The sequence below is a fragment of the Amblyomma maculatum genome, chromosome 1, assembly GCF_055883805.1.
Source record: "Amblyomma maculatum isolate TAMU_Amacu chromosome 1, ASM5588380v1, whole genome shotgun sequence".
In the NCBI taxonomy this organism is placed as follows: Eukaryota; Metazoa; Arthropoda; class Arachnida; order Ixodida; family Ixodidae; genus Amblyomma; species Amblyomma maculatum.
The window spans coordinates 446,591,655-446,609,991 of record NC_139344.1 but is presented as its reverse complement, the minus strand read 5'-3'; the positions used below and the strand labels follow the sequence as shown (position 1 = coordinate 446,609,991).

The following is an 18,337-nucleotide window of genomic DNA, read 5'->3' as shown; positions in this document are numbered from 1 at the left end:
TGCTCCGACGCGCCTGTCGGCTTCCTCCACGCGGTAGCCGCTCGCGACTTCTTCAAGAGCCGGCGGAGGCACAATAAGCGGCGTCTGAATCCGCGTAAAGTAACATGCTATCCACTCTGCTGCCGAATAACGCATGCGGTGAATCGACACTGTGGACCGACCGTAAGCGCAGGTGACGTCACCGACTGGAGAAACTAACTGCAGCGAATGCGTCACATTCGAGGAAGCCAGAAAGCAGTCTGCCAGGTGATGTAAAACTCTAAACTATCCGGCGGTACTGCATGGCAAGAAGAGGCTATATAGCGCCCATGGAGAAACTATCTGTGCACGAGTGAACAGATATGTGCTGGTTCCATGCATGCAGGAGTTGCAACAGATCACTTAATTCACGGCCTCAACCGACGTATGCCATGCCTGTGTTAGACTGCTCTTATGTTGGTCTGTTTGTTGACCGTTTAAGGGCGCAATCAGGCTCCGCATTCCACCGGTCTCCTCAGTACAGTCCAGCTGTGCCAAGAAAGAGAAATCCATACAGGAATGGCTCTGGTTAACCAGAAGGGTGTTGCTTTCGACTACCTTACACAGTTAGGAGAGGAGGAAGCGATGAAGGAATCTAACGGGGAAGAAGGCCGACATAAGCGCGATCATAAATGTCATACACCTGTCATGCCATGGGTAACCAAAAGGTACTTTATATACATGATGCAGCACGCAGCAGAGTCGGCGACGACACACAGGAGAGGCACACAAGAAGCAGGATTGTCCTTGTTTATGTGTATGTGTGTATTAATTGTGTGCCTCTTCTGTGTGCCCTTGCCTACTCTGCTGCGTGGAGCATCATGTCGTCTGACCAACTAGCTCTATTTTCAACGGTAGTACTTTATAGACCTCGAGGTCTTCGTGTGCGCGTCCACAAACCAAGAATCTCGTCCTTAAGTCAGCGGCGATAATATAGGCGGTCGAAAGTACAGCACAGCGCACATCTTTCGTCGCACTCTGTGCGTAGGTACAGCCGAGGTTCAGTTGTCTATTCGCAAATACATGTGCTTAAGCAGCGCTGTCGATCATATCGACTACTGTTCTGAAAAAAAAAGAAAAACTGGATTCTTTGAAATACCTGGTATACCCCAACATTTGGTCATTGCGCCTTCGTAAACATCGCGGATTTCTCAAGCGAGCTGTTTATTCGATCCGTGCTGTAATAAAGCGTTCACTACATAGGTTAGCTCAGTGGGATAGTGCTCTCCCCTGATGGGGTTGGTACAGGTGGGTCCCCGCCGCTTGCGGCGGGGCCTAGCCTGGCGCCGAATTTTTATCTGTTCTAGGCCGTCATTGCACACGCCACCGCTGGTGGTGGACGACGGCTGTTGTTGCGGCGCGCGTCTTTCTTTCCCTCTTCCTTTGCTTTCTTCTCTATATTCTCTTCTATATGCACTAGGCAGCGGAGGTGGCTCAGCTACAGAGCCAGTAGCAGGCCCGTGCATTTTCTTTTCCTTCTTCCTACAGCCACAACAACAACAAAAGATTGCGCAATAGGTTGCGCGGTGCACTATGGTGGTTAACGTGTATGTTTGCATTGACAAAGACCAAACGCTAATAATATAAACCAAAGGTCCAGACGACTTTTCTATGTATCGTGAAAACTTCAATATCCTGTATTTGCTCACTACCATCGAGGGAACTTGCAAGCAGAATATTGTCAATGTGGGCTCCAGAGAGAGCGGAAAGGTAAATCACGCAGTTAATATTCGCAGGCTGCAAGACCTTAAGCTATTTGAGGAATCAGCCGTACTGCACAGCTAATTCTCTGTGTTTATGGTTTCCTTTCTGTTATTAATATTTGCTTGTTTAAAAATACTCCTTTAGCCTATCGTCAAAAGCGCGGGAAGGGAAGATAAACTTTGTCTCGAAGTGTGTTGTCACGTGCGTGTGTCGTCTAATTATGATGATTATTATATGCTGCATGTGAGAAAAGTTCTCGAGCAATCGCTCCCACCAAAAACAAGAAGTGAATTATTTCCTGACGTGACTCATAAGGTAAAGCTTCGAAGCAATTCCCAACTTAATTGAATTGCTAGCGCGCAGATGAGACTCATCATACACTTTGCAATTAAAAAAATGCAAGTAACACTCGCCACTTTTAAATTTACAGTGCGATACTGCCATGTACACGGTATGGCGCCAACGCCGTCATAGAAGGCAGTGCAGCCTACGCGGCGCGTATCGCAGGCTTTCGGCGCCCAGTAGCTGCAGGCCATGGCGGGGGGCGCCAGAGTGGGACGTGCTCTCGTCGGTTACTGCACGCTCGCGTGGTGTACATCCGCTTTCTCCTAGCGTGACCAGTTGTTGTTTTTTTTCTTTATGGGCGCTTAGTCGAGGAGTGATTTCAACGGCCGCAGCAGCGCGAGTAGCAGGTAGCGTCGGTAAAGCAAAATTGAGTTGAAAAGCCCCTTTTGAAGGAAGATAGATATAAGTAAAAAGGTCAAAAAATGATAGACCACCTTCAGAATACAACCGGCCACAACACGGTTGCGAAAGCTTGTTCTCCCTGAAGCACCGGCTGGTTTGGCTATTCATGCATCAATGCAAACCGCAGATAAACTTAAAGCATCTCGGCCTGCCCTACAGGCGACGGTTTGTCGAAAGCCTTTGCGACCGGTGTACGGCACGTGAGCGGCTCGAGAACTTCGTGCTATTGCCCACGTCGTTGTTGCTGAACGTTAAGCCACGCGCGCTTTCGAAAAGCCCGCGCTCTATGCACCGCCCTCAGCTCCGTCAGTCAATGGCCCGAGTGCCACGTCACATTCTCTGTCCCGCGTTTGATGCACCAGCAGCGCAGGCGAGGCTGAAAAGGTGACGAAGCTTTTCGCCATTGGTTGACGGCGCGGTGGACAGTGCTTAGAGCAGGGTGCTTTAATGCTACAATAATCATACACTGACCCTCATTAGTCAAGAATCTTGGCCGACCGCTCTCATTTGTTTTGGCCGTCGCTCCGATTGGCTAAGTTGTATCGTGACGTCACAATCGCATGGCCTCGCGTAGGTAATTCAAACTATGTCCGGCTCTAAATCGCGAGTCTCCTCGACGAGTCTTTCGAGTTCGCCAGCCAGCTAAGAGTGATGAAGGATATGACTTATGATATGACTGACCATGGCACAAAAAAAAAATTAAAATAAAATAATCACAAGATTCCAACAGATCGGGTTCGAGTCCGGGTACCCGGTTTCAGTAGCCAAGAAATTTGACCCCTGAGCCCCCGCGGCTGTACTTCTGCGCTTTGAAACAGATTTAAGTATTCAATCATAAATCTTTATTCATAAAATATTTATAATAAATAAATATAATATTTATTCATATCTATTCAGGTTTAAGCGGGGTTCAAGGTCCACCATTTGATGCGGCAGCTCCCAAATAGCTTTACACGTCAGCTGCATTAAACTACGTGTTCCCGTGCTTTTCCATTGCAGTCAATTTAACAGACATAACCCCTGAAGATGTTTCGAAAGCACGAGTCGCTTGAAGCTGGATAGCCAAATTTCGTTCAGCCACAGCGCCGATAGCAATTGTGGTTTTCAACTTCGAAAAACAGATATGATGATTGATAATGGTCGGCTAAAAATCTCGAATTGCAACTAGGCATGCTAAGCTGCAAGAGTTAATTATCCGAAATCGTTGTGCATTATTCTCATTATTCTCAGTGGCTCAGTTGTACATTATTCGCCTGTTTTCTAATAGCCCCAGCTTTGGTACAACTGAGCCGCAGAAGCCGTCTTCATATCTCAGAAAGACCTTTTATTGCGTAAGCAATACTCCGGCAGGTTTCGAGCCATCGCGTATCCCCGGCGGACGCCACGCTTGACCGGGAGTGTTAGCATTAGAACGAAAGATGATGCACAGCTCACTCCCGTCCTCACGCACTTCGCACTCCTGGCGTTCCCCGGATCGCACTGTCTTACCGCATGCGATGCGAGCAAGGTCCGATGTTGCATGCGCGCTTCAAAATCAGGCATGTGCGCCAAAGCGGTGGTCGGGACGCACCACTCAGAAGGGGCGGACGGCCGCCGCCTAGGGTAAGGAATTGTGCAGTAATAAAAAAAGACGATCGCTAACAGGAGTGAAAGTGGAAAGAGAGAAATAGCAGTTCGAGTCGGGTAAATCAGTTAACTATGCAGTCTTACAAGGAAAAGCATCGGCGATGCGCCGAAGCCAGAAAACCGCAACGGGCTCACGAGACTGCTGAAGAACGTAAACGACTAGCAAAGCGGCGAGTGCAAGACGCTGCTAGACAAATAAGAACACTAGTCATTCATTCTGCATCGCGTCTTTAATTGTGGCTAAACACGTCAAGCAACATCCGCAGCTACATACACTACATGCCGAACCTTAAGCACAACCATTGCAACATTGCTTGCACAACTTACCAGGTTTAATCGGAGCTAAATTACTGCCAACTTTTTTTTTTATTGACGGTCGACTTCCTTGAAGCATCTGGTATATGATCGAGAGACGCGCACCCCTGTGTTTTATCGCGTTCCCTTAGTGGCCCTATATTGCATACGAACCATGCACGACTTCAGCAGTGCGGGGACGCATGTGCCTCGAGATATACTCGGGCTAGGCTCAGATATTAAAGCGATCTCCTTTTCGCACAGGCTTCGCACTGGGATCGAAATAGCGTCCCCCCTTCAGCTTCCCGCCAGCTGGTTTAACGACCTAAATGTTAACAACGGTGCCTTCCGGGGCCAAGCGAAGAAAGAAGAAAACTGCAAGCGAGGTCATTACGAACGAAGTCAACAGGCACTGGCGTCAAGGAATGCGTAAGGGACGTCAGTGGCCGTTACCTTCCTTTGTATACATTGCAGACGAGCCCCTCATCCCTCGTTTGTTGTTGCTTGCTCACAAGAAAGGTCATTTTAGCTCGGAAAGATTTGGTACAAGTCAAGAGCCACAAATATACTTCCAAAATGCAGGCACCACGGTAGTGGGCCTTATAAAGCTTCTGAATCTGCAAGCGGAATAGTAAAACGCTCTGCTTCCACCCGCTGGTGTTCCTTAAATCTGCACTGACCTTTTTTTTGGATTCTGTCTCCAACCACATGCTGCCAGTGAGACTGAGATTCTAACCTCACGCTCTTGGGCCCGGCTTCACAGAAACAGGTACACGATCTGATCCACCGGTGGTCAACCCATCATGCTCCTTCCTTTCTATAATGCGCGAAATGCCATCTACACGCCAATTCATTTGCTCCTCTGCGAACACTGCAGCTAGGACTGTTCAGTGCATCATATTCCACACCGCCAGCAACGGCAAAATGTTTTAAGCTCAAGGCACTGAGGTGTGCTTGATGCTGCCATGCGCGAAATGCCATCTACACTCCAATTCATTTGCTCCTCTGCGAACACTGCAGCTAGGACTGTTCAGTGCATCATATTCCACACCGCCAGCAACGACAAAATGTTTTAAGCTCAAGGCACTGAGGTGTGCTTGATGCTGCCACGCCACCTGACATTCTCGGACATTACTATCCGCCATCAAGAGTTCTCACAGTGCGCTCAAAACTTGTTATTTTTCGAGACGACGACACGAGAACGTTGGGTCACTAAGTACATTTTATCGCTTCAACAGTGTTTTCCTCGCTTCTACGAATGCTGTGTCTCACACCAACAACCGTATATGCTACTCTCTGAGCACCACCTGTCCCCGCCATCGAGTTAGCGCACCCTCGTCGACATATGATGCCCCACTCCCCTTGTTCGTGTGAAATTTCACACTTCGTTTGCATTTAGAACCACTCCATCTGTCACTTTACCTTGCATTGGCACAAGACTAAACGCTGAGTGGCCCAGTGCATTTCATTCTTGGTTTTTCCCGAATTCCTGCACCAGTACTGGTTTTGGACTTTTCTTTTCCAAGTGTGGGCAATCGGCATGGCTCTGCCGGAGCTCTGCCGACGCTCTCTTACGGTTAGGCTCATGCTCACAAAGCAGTAACAGCTATGGCAACAGGTGATTGCTGTTCGCTTAATGAGGCCCGCCGACAAATAAGTAACAAAAGCTAAACAAAGACTAGTGAATAACATGTAAGCTCAGGCCGTAGGTACTGGTGAGAAGTTTTGTTTTACAAATGATAAAACCACTCGTGCCACTGCACTCGCGTACGCCACCCTGAAGGAGGGAACCGGTTACATCAGCCAGCCCTAGTGCTTTTATGACTAAGTCTTTACCCAATAGTTTGTTCGGCAAGAGTCGGCACTATTGGGACCGACGCTCGCTGTTGCTTTTTTCTCCTTTTGCACTTCCTTTTTCTTTCTTCCTGGTAATTTCATCATTGGGGGTTATTCAGCGCTCGCTGTCAGTCGCCTGCTCCCTCTGGTTTTCTTGCACAACTCTTTCTACCTGCCTCTAGTTCATGCGCCTTCTAACCCAGTTTTTATCTGTGTTGCAGTGTTTCTTTCCGCTAAGAGCACTCTAACTAATCTTGTTTTCGGTACGCTCAGTGGGACCCTAACCTACCATCTTGTCTCGTTTTGCATGAATGAATAAACAGACCTCTGCGTGCCGAAACCAACGCGGCGAGAAGGTATCGAACACCGACGCTCTCTCTGCGGACGAAGCTCCTGCGTTCGACTAATGTGTAGTATAATGTCGAGCAGTTATTTTCATTCCCTGACAGAGTGTGCACATGCTACGATGACTGGAAGTGCTATGGCGCTTGAGCAGCAGTATTATGCAGTTTAAGTTTTAACAAAATAACATAAGCAAGATAATAAGTACGAGCTTGCTCAATCCAAGAAGCCATATACTGCCCGCATGAAAAAACTTTAAAAGTAAACCGATCTGTATTGTTCTCTGCCAAAAATTGTCAGCTGTGTCCTTACAATAGTATGTACGCAATAACGTGATGTCGTCTAGGAAGAAGCACTGTATACTATTTAATTATGAATGCGCTAACGTCTGAAAACGTGATGCCAGCCCTTCATAACCTCTTTAACTTCTTCATTTACATATGTATCAATGAAGGCGGCCTGGTTGGCGTAAAATTAGGATACGTTTTTTTCCGGCGCCAAATGCAAATCATTACCGCTATTTCTACTCGGACAACTTTTCTATCAACATTTCGCAGGCATTAACTACTTTGCGAGTGTGATGAGGTGTGGCTAAGAGAAATTTATTCTGAGGCAGAGCACGGGCGACACTTATGGCAGCACTTCAGCCGCCAAAGTGTAATGTCATTCGTATCTCAGAGAGTGTACATATCATTCCGAGCAGCAGGTTAACCGAGCAGTAATTCTAGTAAGGTACTTGATTAATAGCGCTTCAACTTCTAATCGTCGCCTGGGACACCACCAAGATAAATCATTTTTTTTTATTCGTCTTTCTTGCCCTAGTTGTATGACGTACAGAAAAGGATCTTTGTCCTATACCATTCAGCCTTCTTCATGAAGTCCGCAGTATCATGCAAATAAGCAGCACAGCACTTTTGAACAAAGTTTTGACAATATTGTTGCCAATTTTATTGCCTCGTAACATTGCTTCGCGGTGCAGAATGTTATTGACGGTCAGTGCTTTATGAGTGAGATGCGAAGGATACGTGACTGCACAAAGCATATTCTCAAAAGGTCGCCTCCCATCTTATACAAACAGGATGAGATTTTCTCTGGTGTGGAGGTGTTCGCGAAACACCGCAACATATTGCGTTATCACCGGAGAAGCTCGACTATGCTATTGCACGCAACTCCAAAATCTAGATGAGGGACTTCCATATGTACTTTCAGGCACACGAGATGCTATGAGATTCAGCGACGAGATCATTTCTAAACGTATTTTACCTTCTCCTGGCACGAGAACGCGACATTTACTTCCACATATTTTTAAGAGCTTCATTGTCAGCAGCAAAGCAGTTACTATGACTTTCTGTTTGCTTTAACAGCACTCTCAGTCACCCGATAAAGTAATGTGCGTCTCAAATTATGTAACGGTGCCAGCTTTACGAACCGTCGTCTTCATACGTTGCATAATAATCGAAATCGTGCGTACTGAAGCTTAAAAGAGCGACGCATACCATCTGCATGAAGTAATGGACTTGATTTACATAACCAGCTTTAAGTACCACAACTTGATGTAAATCTTTCCAGTGTGGTGGCAACGTTGATGAAGGGTGGCAGCATTAATAACCACTAACGCGAAACACACAGAGAACTATATCAAGCAAGTGGTTTCACTGACTTTCCTCACGGAGACCGCACCATATCTTATGGTAGTAATGCAGATTTCTTTGATATTTTTTTTTATTCTGTTCACAATCAATGCCCCACTTTATATTACGGGAAATACTAGGTAGCGTGTGGTTGATGACCTGTTAATGACAGAAATGATAACGCATGCAGCACACCACTCAACTGGAAAATCCACGAAAAGAGGACGAACAAATTACAAGATTGCACTTAGCTTCGCTTAAGGACTTAATGGCGAAAGCCTTCACTCCTTCTCTTCTTCCTCTTCTGTCTATTTCTTCCCATCTTCCTTTATCTTGCGTGCTTGTGTGCTCGATATAATTTCATTACTTTATTTTCTTTGGCTTCGCCGTCAGGACCTATAGCGACGTCTCGCTGACACATCACGTCAGTCTCGCAGAATCTCGCTGACGCATCTCAAAAACATATATCGAGGAATCTCGCGTACACATCTCGCAGACGTGAGATATTCACTATGGCTTTCACCTTAAAGACATTAATTTGACGTGGGTAAGTTGAATTTTCATGCATTTATTACGCTTGTGAGAAATGTTCGTTCATTGCATAAAGGAATGCTTATGGGAATTTTTATCTGTTGATTTCTGTGCGCGATCTGCCGAGTAAAACTGGTTAATGTTTATATCGTAAATACACAAAAACGTCGACACCTATATTCTAACCTTGAACATTAGCGAACGCAGTTCCTTTCATCGGCTTAATTTCGCGCTTAAGCGCCTTAAAAACAAATCTTAAAACAAAATTAAATCTTAAAAACAAATCTTAAAACAAATAAATCGACAATTTGGAGCAACCGAACGAACTGCCTAGTGGCGTGAAAAATTCCGCTTTACGTCCATGTTATGTAACTCAGAGGTTAATAAATATAAAAGCTCCTGTTTTGAACCACCTGCCTAATTTACTTCGTACTAACCCAAAACAATTCTTGAAGTCTATTAACCCCGAAGAATAGGATAAATCAGCGCCAATAGTGGACAGCGCAGGACATCTTGTCCACAGTGCGAGGTAACGGAAGCCCTCAATCAAACTTTTTCTTCCACTTTCACAAGAGAACAAGTTGATAATCTACAGCATGCTTCATCGTGTAACTATCCCATCATGCCAAATATCCCATTTTCATCTCAAGGCATCTTGAATCTAATTTAATCATTAAAATTGACTTCATGAGCTGGAATCAACGGAATCAATGCGAAAGTGCTCATAAAGACAAAGGGAATCGCCAGCGTGATTTTGTCCCACAATTTTCAGTAGTCATTGTCATCGGGCATCGACCCTCAAGATTGGAAAGTGAGTAAAATTGTTGCAGTGCCTAAACCAGGTTCTACTAACTGCTGACCTATTTCACTAACCAGCGTCTGACCCAAATTATGCAGCACACTATTTGCTCACAAATCACAAACTTCCTCACATCTGTGAAATTATTTCACCCTAACAAACGCTGATTTCAAGAAGGACTTTCATACGATAGCCAACTTGCACTACTCCGTCACGACATGAATAGTAACTTAGACCTTAAAATACTAGTCGACGCCCTTGAGAAAGTTTGACAAAGTCCCTCGCAAACGCCTCCTATATACAAATGCTTACGTAACAAAACCTTAACCCGTTTGTCTACAGCTGGATATGGGATTTCTTCACGAACCGTCAGCAGTTTGTATACTTTTTTAAATTGTATTTCATTTATTTTGTACATTTTATTCGCACCCCTCAAAAGTAATCGGGAGGGGAGGGGGGGAGGCGCATTTTTAGAAGCCAACCCCAAATCCTTTTTGCTCCCTAACGTACATTTTGGTGTCCCGCGAGGCACAGTGCTTGGCCATCTCCTTTTCTTAATTTACATCCACGGCATACCTAGTGATGTTTCATCAAACATTCGTTTATTCGCCGAGAACTGCGTCATTCACCGTTCTATTAATAGCGCTGCAGATATTGATATTTTTCAATCTGATCTACAAAACTTGGAGGAGTGGTCTAGTAGATGACTGATGGTACAAAACTGACCATGTTTCGTTCCAAAGGCGATAGAATTACCCCACCCTGGATTATTTTCTGAACGGTTCCAGCGTCTCGTTTCATCTCCCATTTGCATTAAGTACCTTGGTCTTGACATCTAAACTGCCCTAAAGGTCTACCCGCATACCACGGATAATTAACAACGCTAAAGAAACTCTCGGCTAGCTTCGTCGTAATTTGCTTTTCCTCCGTTATGTCAATGACATCGGCTGTATAAGCAAGATTCCAAGTTTTGTAATTTGCGTCGATGGCAAAACTCTATTCTTCAAAGCGACACACATGCAAGATAATGAACAAGCCATATATTATGTGCCCCTTTCTGATGAATGGTCTGAATGTAACTCGTTAATTACAAATCTTGAAAAAAACAAAACCGTAATTTTAGGCACCGCAAAGGCTGATTTTTTGTCCACAATGTCCACCCCTCTGGGTAAAATTGGTTCATCGCTAATTCAAATAGTTCATGAGCACGTCGAAATGGTCGGAGAAAAATTGTCGAAGCTTGCTGGTGTTATGTCTCGAATGTGATATTTATTGCCACAGAGCATTAAGCAGAAACTGGGCAATGCACCATTTTCTTCAATTCTTAATTATTGTATTTTTTATTTTTTTTTGGTGTGGGGTACCAAAGCATTTACCAATATTAAACGGCTGCACCTGCTGCAGAAGAAATTTGCGCATAGTGTTACTAATTCTTCGCGATGTGTACACTGTGGCACTTGGCACCATCCCATTTCCTCAGCTGTATGACACCATACTTTTTAGGAGCTATAAAACTAGTATTTTAAAACGTATACCTTTTTCATGGCACAGCTGCCCCTTTTAAAAGCGAAAGGCCAGAAGTATCCTACTCGCTCCCGTTTCATGAGGACTGTGCCTAAAGCTAGGACCAATAATGGTCGCCAAATGTTCCGCCGTAATCTTCCTTATTTACTAAATGATATACCAAACTGATGCATACCAAAGCACTACCAAACAATTTTGTGTCATTGTGATTTGTACTTGTTTTTTTCTTTGTTATTGATACGTGACATTTTATGCCGCATCCATATATGTAATTCCTATTAGTGTAATATATAGACTGTTAGTGCATATGTAACTAATATGATGAACTGTTCGTGCCTACCGCTGTAAACTCTTTATGGGGAGCTTCGACCTCTCCTAAGCCTTTTTTTTTCCGGCTTTTTGTCGGCGTACCCAACATCTTCATGGTGTTGACTTAATTGAACTGAACTAATTCAGGCCTAGCTTCACCAAACCTTAAAATACTACCTCATAAGACATTAGTTCGGCCGAAGTTAGAATAGGCATCCACCATTGGGACCCCACCTAGCTAAACATAACGAACCATTCAACTTGCTCAAAACCGCGGCCGTCCCGTGTGTCTCGCTGTGTTCCTCTCTGTTAAGCGTATGTTGCAAGAAAAAGCGAACCGTTCAATTCATCTATTCAAATTACTTGTATGTCCCCAGTGCTACTTTCCTTCCAAATAATCATGCCTACCTAACCGTCAGAAACGCCATGCAATTGCAAGGCTATATGTTGTTATCATAAAATGTTGGAGTTTATTCCTTTCTTTTACAAGAAAGGGGAAGCCAAGGCAAAAGACGACAAGTCTGACTGGGCCTTGGCTCCCAAAACAGATAACAACAGACAACAGCACACACCTCCAGTGTATATAAAAGATAAAACAAAAATTTTATGCAGCACTTACATACGATATATAAAAGGTATCAATAAATGCAGTATTCATTGGATATTCAAATCAACAGACCACGCACTCAATAACACAAATTTCATAGCAAAAAAATATTTACACAAAAAAGATTGCATATGAGAAAAATACAGTTGCTACCACCATTGAAATTATAGGGGATATTCATTTAAATATTGTTTTACGTTCTTTTTAAATACCCTAGGTGCCAATGAAAATTCCACATTTGGTGTGTTGTTGATAAGGGATGGCACCTGAAAAGTTAACTTCTGTTTTCCACAGTTGGTTCCAGTAATAGGTACAAGTTTTTTTCGTGTTCGCAGATCATACGTTACTGTAGATCTATCAGGTAGAGTAGTATACAGCCTATTATGGTGAATGTACTGCAGAAGAAAGTAGTAAATCTGATTAGCGGCTAATATGGCATATTTTTTAAGCAAGAGTTCTGTACGCAAGTCGCGCGGTATACCGTAATAACCTTCAATAGCTAGAAGGGCTTTTTTTTTGGAGAACAAGCAACTTATTAATATTTGTAGAAGTTGTGGTTCCCCATATGAGAATACAGTATGTTAGTTTGGAATAAAAAAGAGCATAATTGAAATTTTTAACCAAACGGGTATCAAATTCGAAATTCTGTAAAGACATCCTACAATTCTGCTCAAGTATTTTACTAAATTTAAAATGTGCGTATTCTATGAAAGGTTTTCATTGAACCAAACGCCTAGAAACTTGTGATTTGTAACTTGCTTTATAACGTTGCTGTTATATTTAATTACTATACGACATTGAAGAGTGGTGTTCATTGGCCTAAATATGATGTAGGTAGGTTTATTAAGATTCAAACTGCAGTTTATTTGCCGTCAACCAAATCTCAAAATTGTTTAAATGTTCATTGACCGTAATTTCTAATTTAGACAAGCCACGGTCGATAAAAAAAAAATTTGGTATCATTCGCATACATGATCACATCAGGTGAGTTGGGAATATTTGTGATATCATAAATATACACTATAAATAACAGTGGTCCCAAAATTGATCCTTGGGGAACACCTTGCCGTATAACCATGTTAGTAGAGCAGCAGTTATTAACTCGTACAAACAGTAGCCTGTTCCACAGATAACTTCTTAAGTCTAGTGGCACACCACGGACTCCATAATCAGCCAATTTACTTAATAAGATTATCACGTTGTACACAATCCAAGGCTTTTCGAAAATCCAAGAATAAACAAGCGGTACATTTCCGACATTCAATGTTATCAATTATTTCTTCTTATATGATTAACAATGCTTGTTCAGCGCACCTTCGCTTCACAAACCCATACTGAAAGCTGGTTATATATTGCTATATTTGTGAAATAACTCTTCGAGCCTAGTATTGATTACTCCCTCGAACACTTTGGATAATACAGGCAATATATAAATTGGACGATAATTAGAAATTTCATTCTTATTTCCACCTTTATGTACCGGGCATACTCTAGCTATCTTTAACTGATTAGGGAACGTTCCAGTTTGAAGCATTAGGTTAATGACATACGTCAGGACATCACATATAAGCATTGGTACGTGTTTTAGTGACGATGCTTTAATATCATGCCCTGCTGATGTGTTATCTTTCAAGGTTTTAATTAAACAATTGACTTCTTTTGTAGTTGCAGAATAAATGTTAACAGAGTTTGGTAATGGATTAATCAAATTTGAGTACGTTGTACATGAGACTGGATTATTGAAAGCTGCGTTGCCAACGTTAACAAAGTACTCATTCCTAGCAGTGGCCAAGTCGGTACCAGTCATTATCCCATTACTGGTAGTTACTTCTAAGTAATCGGAGCGCGTTTTTCTATTGAGTAAATAATTTACTTGATGCCACAATTTCCTTGCATCATTACGCAGCTGTGAAAAGCGATCAACATAGTAATTGGATTTGGCACTTTTTCGCTCCTTATTTATTTTTTTCCTATATTTCTTGTATTCAGTAAAAATATCAGCATTTTTGGTCTCAATAAATATATGGTACATCTTATTTTTTATTTTAATTTTATCGTATAGCGCTTTAGTAATTCATGGTTTTCTAAACTTCTTACTTTTCACCTTCTTTTTCTTTCAACGAAAATGCATCGTCATAATATGCAAGAAATTTGTGAATGAAGCCTTCGTATGCCTCATTTACATCGCTCATCTCATATATATTATCCCAAGAAGCACTCTCGATCAGTGATTTGAATTTATCGAGGGATTTTTCATTTATATCTCTTACCTTATAAGGAAACGCGGAAATGTTTTGCTTATTCATTCTAAGAGGAACAAAACAAAAAACAGATAGATGGTCGCTGATGTCATTAGTCAACACACCAGACATGGTTTCAAAAACTAACACATTTGTAACGCAGATATCTAGCAAGGTAGAGGTAGTTGGTGTTATTCTTGTCGGTAAGGTTGTGTTAGAACACGCATATGTGTGAATGATACTGTTTAGTTCCCGTGAAATGTGATCGTCAGAATTTATATTTATGTTAACATCACCCATAAGAGCAAAATGAAGCTTGGTGGAATTCAGGAAGTCCATTAGATGTTCCAAGAACCGGAAAAAATGGGATCTGCTACCAGCAGGTGGTCTGTATATTGTACCGGAAAACCGGGTTGTCGCCTGGATGAGATGAAGTCATCTTGCTCCGACAGCATCGTGTATGTAGCTCAGGAGCAGCTTCTGCTGCCTCCGTACCGGTTTCTGTATCACAACTCTCCTTACAACCATCCTCATTCTTCTGCCCGCATCCGGATCATTTCACGAAAGCCATTCAGTCATTGTTTTACTACCACCAAGCTGTTAGCCCACCCCTCATGTAAAGCCCTCATCCAAGCCCTTGAAGGAGTCTGAGTTAAACGTATATATAAGGCAAGTTTAACATTTAGGAATAAATAATTGCTCGAAACAGCGGCGCTGATTAAATGCCTAACTCCATTTTTAAGGCAAACTGAAGTTCTGAATTAAAATTTATCCGTTTTTCCAGGTAACTTCAAGTAGCATAGTGAGATGCGCTGTAAATGTAAAAGGAAATACAACACGAATATAAATGAGGTTATAGGGAGGGACTTCTCACAATCATGCGAAAATAATAAAAACGAACATAAGTGCGAACAGATAAAGAAACCGGTACGGAGGCAGCAGCAGCTGCTCCTGAGCTACATACACGATACTGTCGGAGCAAGATGACTTCATCTCATCCAGGCGACAACCCGGTTTTCCGGTACGAACTCCTTCCCCGAAGCGCGGCGACTACGCGACTGCTTTTATTTAAGATAAAAAATAAAAACGCTAGGTGGAATTTCTTGGCGCAACAAGGTTCCACCCTCGTAAGCCTAAAAGGTGAATATGGTTATGGTGCAGGGAACCTGCGTACTTACTTTTTGATATTGAACATACCAGTTCCTTGTAACATTCTACCGCCCAACCCTTACCACATTTACTTTTCATTTTTTTAGTTGTGCAGAGTACTGTATATCCATGCTTCGTAAAGCATCGAACGTCCAAGAATTAGCTTACTTGGGCAACCGAAACTTTTCCTCCAAACACGCGTTAAGTTGCCAGAAGACCACCGCGTGAGAAGAATTGGCTCCGCACATAGGACGGTCAGGCAATGGTGTCCTTATGTGTCTCTTCACATTCTTCACTGAGCGGTAGAAACTAAAGTACATTTTCTGCGTTATTTTGCTGGGAAAAGGGGTCTCGCTCCATTGCACATAAAAATATCTTGAAAGTTATGTTTCGCAAAGAAGTAACATCCGAGCGACTTTTAAGATGTAAGTGCAGCCCGAAAGTATATATTCGTATGGCCACTACTGAGATTCAGTCCTTCAGATTAGTAGACGCCCGTACGAAGGCTAGCACTGCGTACGTGCAACAGTGCAATCGGCGACTTAGAAAAGGTGAAACTACATAAACATAACAGATGTGGTCTGCTAGATATGGAAGAATGAAGACGTGAACCTACCGATCCTCGGCGTCGGTTCCAAGGAAACTTGCCGCAAGACGCCTGAACCCACTGGGCACCGCTGGACAGAGGCACAGAGTAGAAACAGTCACCGCACCGCTGATTGGGAGGCTGCAGAGTGCAGGGCCAGTTGAGACCCTTCTTAGAGCCCACACCGCTTCCAAGCGGTTCGTCGACGTCTCCTTTGCCCCTGACATCCTGCTCGCAGCACTCCAGAGGCAGCAAGCTGGGAGACAGCATGCAGTGAGAACACAACTCTTTGCCCCCGCGACTGGTGTGTGGAGGCTGCTTCTGATCACTGAAGCTATTCTTTGGGGGCGAATGCTTCGGTACGGGTAGTAGCTTGGGCCTAGCTCCGAGCAGCGCCTCGACGGAGCAGTCGTCGCTCTCGGCTTCCAGCACGTCGAACGAGGAGGCCCTTCTTGTGCCCTGGTATGCGCCGTCGACTTCGTCTCCCCTCCGCGATTCCGCATCCGAACTGAAGTCGCTGCTGCGGCGGTTCTGGTGATACTTCCAGAAGTCCGATATTTGGAGGCACTCGTCGCGACCCTTTGGCCTTGCTGTCTGGTCGTGCCACTTGAAACCCCCGGACCAGATATTGCAGGGAGGTGGCGGGTCCCCGAGAGCATTCCCTTTGCAGCCAGGTGAAGAGGAGCCTGAATTTGACGATGAAAGAGACTTCGGGAACAGGCCTTCACGGGAGTGCTTCCGGGCTCCTGAGGTCACCACGACGCTAGCGTCCGAGAAAGGAGACGAGGATAACGGTGTGGACAAAGCGGGGGAGTGGCCCTCCAGACTGGATGAGCCGGGGGGAGTGGTGGAGCCAGACCAACGGGGAGACGTTGGCGTCGACCACGGAGACAGCCGCGTCGAGTCGAATGAGCTAGCAGGCGACGAAGGTGAGTCATCTCGACCACGACGTGCTCCTCCGCCATGGCGTGGAATGGGCTCGCGAATGGTGAGGAAAGAGCGCAGTTCTTCGTCCTCCTCATCAGAGCTCAATTGCTGAGGCGACGACGACTGCCTCTGTGATGGAATTTGAGTCGTTGGCGCCGCGACCCTGATGGCGGGTCCTGCAAAGCGGTTCATGTTGTTGGCGGTGCACTGGGACGACAGCCTTGGACGTCGCCAGAAGGATTTTGCTTCGCCCGACGACGAGCTTGCCGCACGCGACATGGCTCGGCACCCGAGAACTGCGCTCCTAGTACACGTGAAACTCGGCTATAAAAGAAGGCTTCGAAGGGACGGTAGTGAACTGCCGGTCGTACGGGAGACACGTGCACGGTGATTTACAGCTTAAAAATACTTCCACTAGCAGCTAGTGTTTTGAATTCAGCGGCTTTTCTCGTTGAAAATAAGTAACGAAGCTAATACGAGAGCGATAAAGCCGCCTCGACCGCGATAAGCCTGGCTCTAATCGGAATAATGTAGATTCAGTCATCAAAAGCCAAGTAGCACGCCTCCACTACGATGTCCACGATGAATTTCAATTCTTGTTTCACTCCCTAAGCCAAGACAGTTCTCTTTTCAGAGAAATGCTCAGAATGGAGGGGCCCTGTATCGCTTTCGTCAACTGTGACAAATCTAAAGGTTAATAGAAGAGAAGTGAATGAGTCTTTCATAACCAATGGCTTTCTTAACAGGTAATGGCGCCTTTTTCTCTTCTGTCGGCATCACCTGTCAGCTCACATCACGAGCCAAGTGCTAGCGTGTCTTGCAAAGAAAACAGCGGTCGCGGAAAAGACTTCCGCTAAAGCACAGATGCCCGCCTCTGCAATGCTGTTCACGCCACGTAGCACCTAACAAAACAGGCACTCCAGATGACGAATCGAGCACGCACTCACCACCACACGGGACGTAATTTTAGTTCCGTCTAGAAACTAATCGCGAACTGCTGCCACACTAACACGGACGCCTGCTTGTCTCACAAGTAAAGCAAGTAAAACAAAGCACGCATAAAACTTGGCTTCAACACGTGGTAGTTGTCACACAGCTCGGGAAAAACAATGCAGTTGCGCGAGTAAACGCCTCTGAATGCCGAATCAAGTTCTATTCACGGTCTTCAGGGCGAAGCAGAGCAGGGGCAAAGTCGCACAGGCCTCTCCAGTATAAGCGAGGCACGGCAAACTGTGCAGATGTGCTCGTGACGGGGACCAGTTCACACCCTTTAATGTGAAGCCAGACTTCGAGCGGACAAAGGAAAGCTCGTTATGGCAGTCGTCGAGTTGTCCTAAGCGCTGCTTTGTGCTCGCGGGCACCTGGACACAGAGGGAACGTCACGGGTCGGACCCCTCAATCTCAATGATTTAACAAAAAAGCAAAAGACATAATCACTCCTCCCAGAAAAGTGACGGAACAGTTGCG

At 44.6% G+C, this 18,337-nt stretch overlaps 1 protein-coding gene across 1 annotated transcript in view; it reads right to left on the bottom strand.

Moving 5' to 3' along the window:
* Lmpt (four and a half LIM domains protein limpet) overlaps positions 1 to 17,689 on the bottom strand; it is a 310,360-nt gene extending 292,671 nt beyond the window's left edge. The window contains exon 1 of the mRNA XM_084602629.1: positions 15,974 to 17,689. Coding sequence (XP_084458755.1) covers positions 15,974 to 17,149 — 1,176 coding nt within the window. The 5' untranslated portion in view covers positions 17,150 to 17,689. The remainder of the gene's footprint in view (positions 1 to 15,973) is intronic.
* Between the last annotated feature and the right edge of the window lie 648 nt (positions 17,690 to 18,337).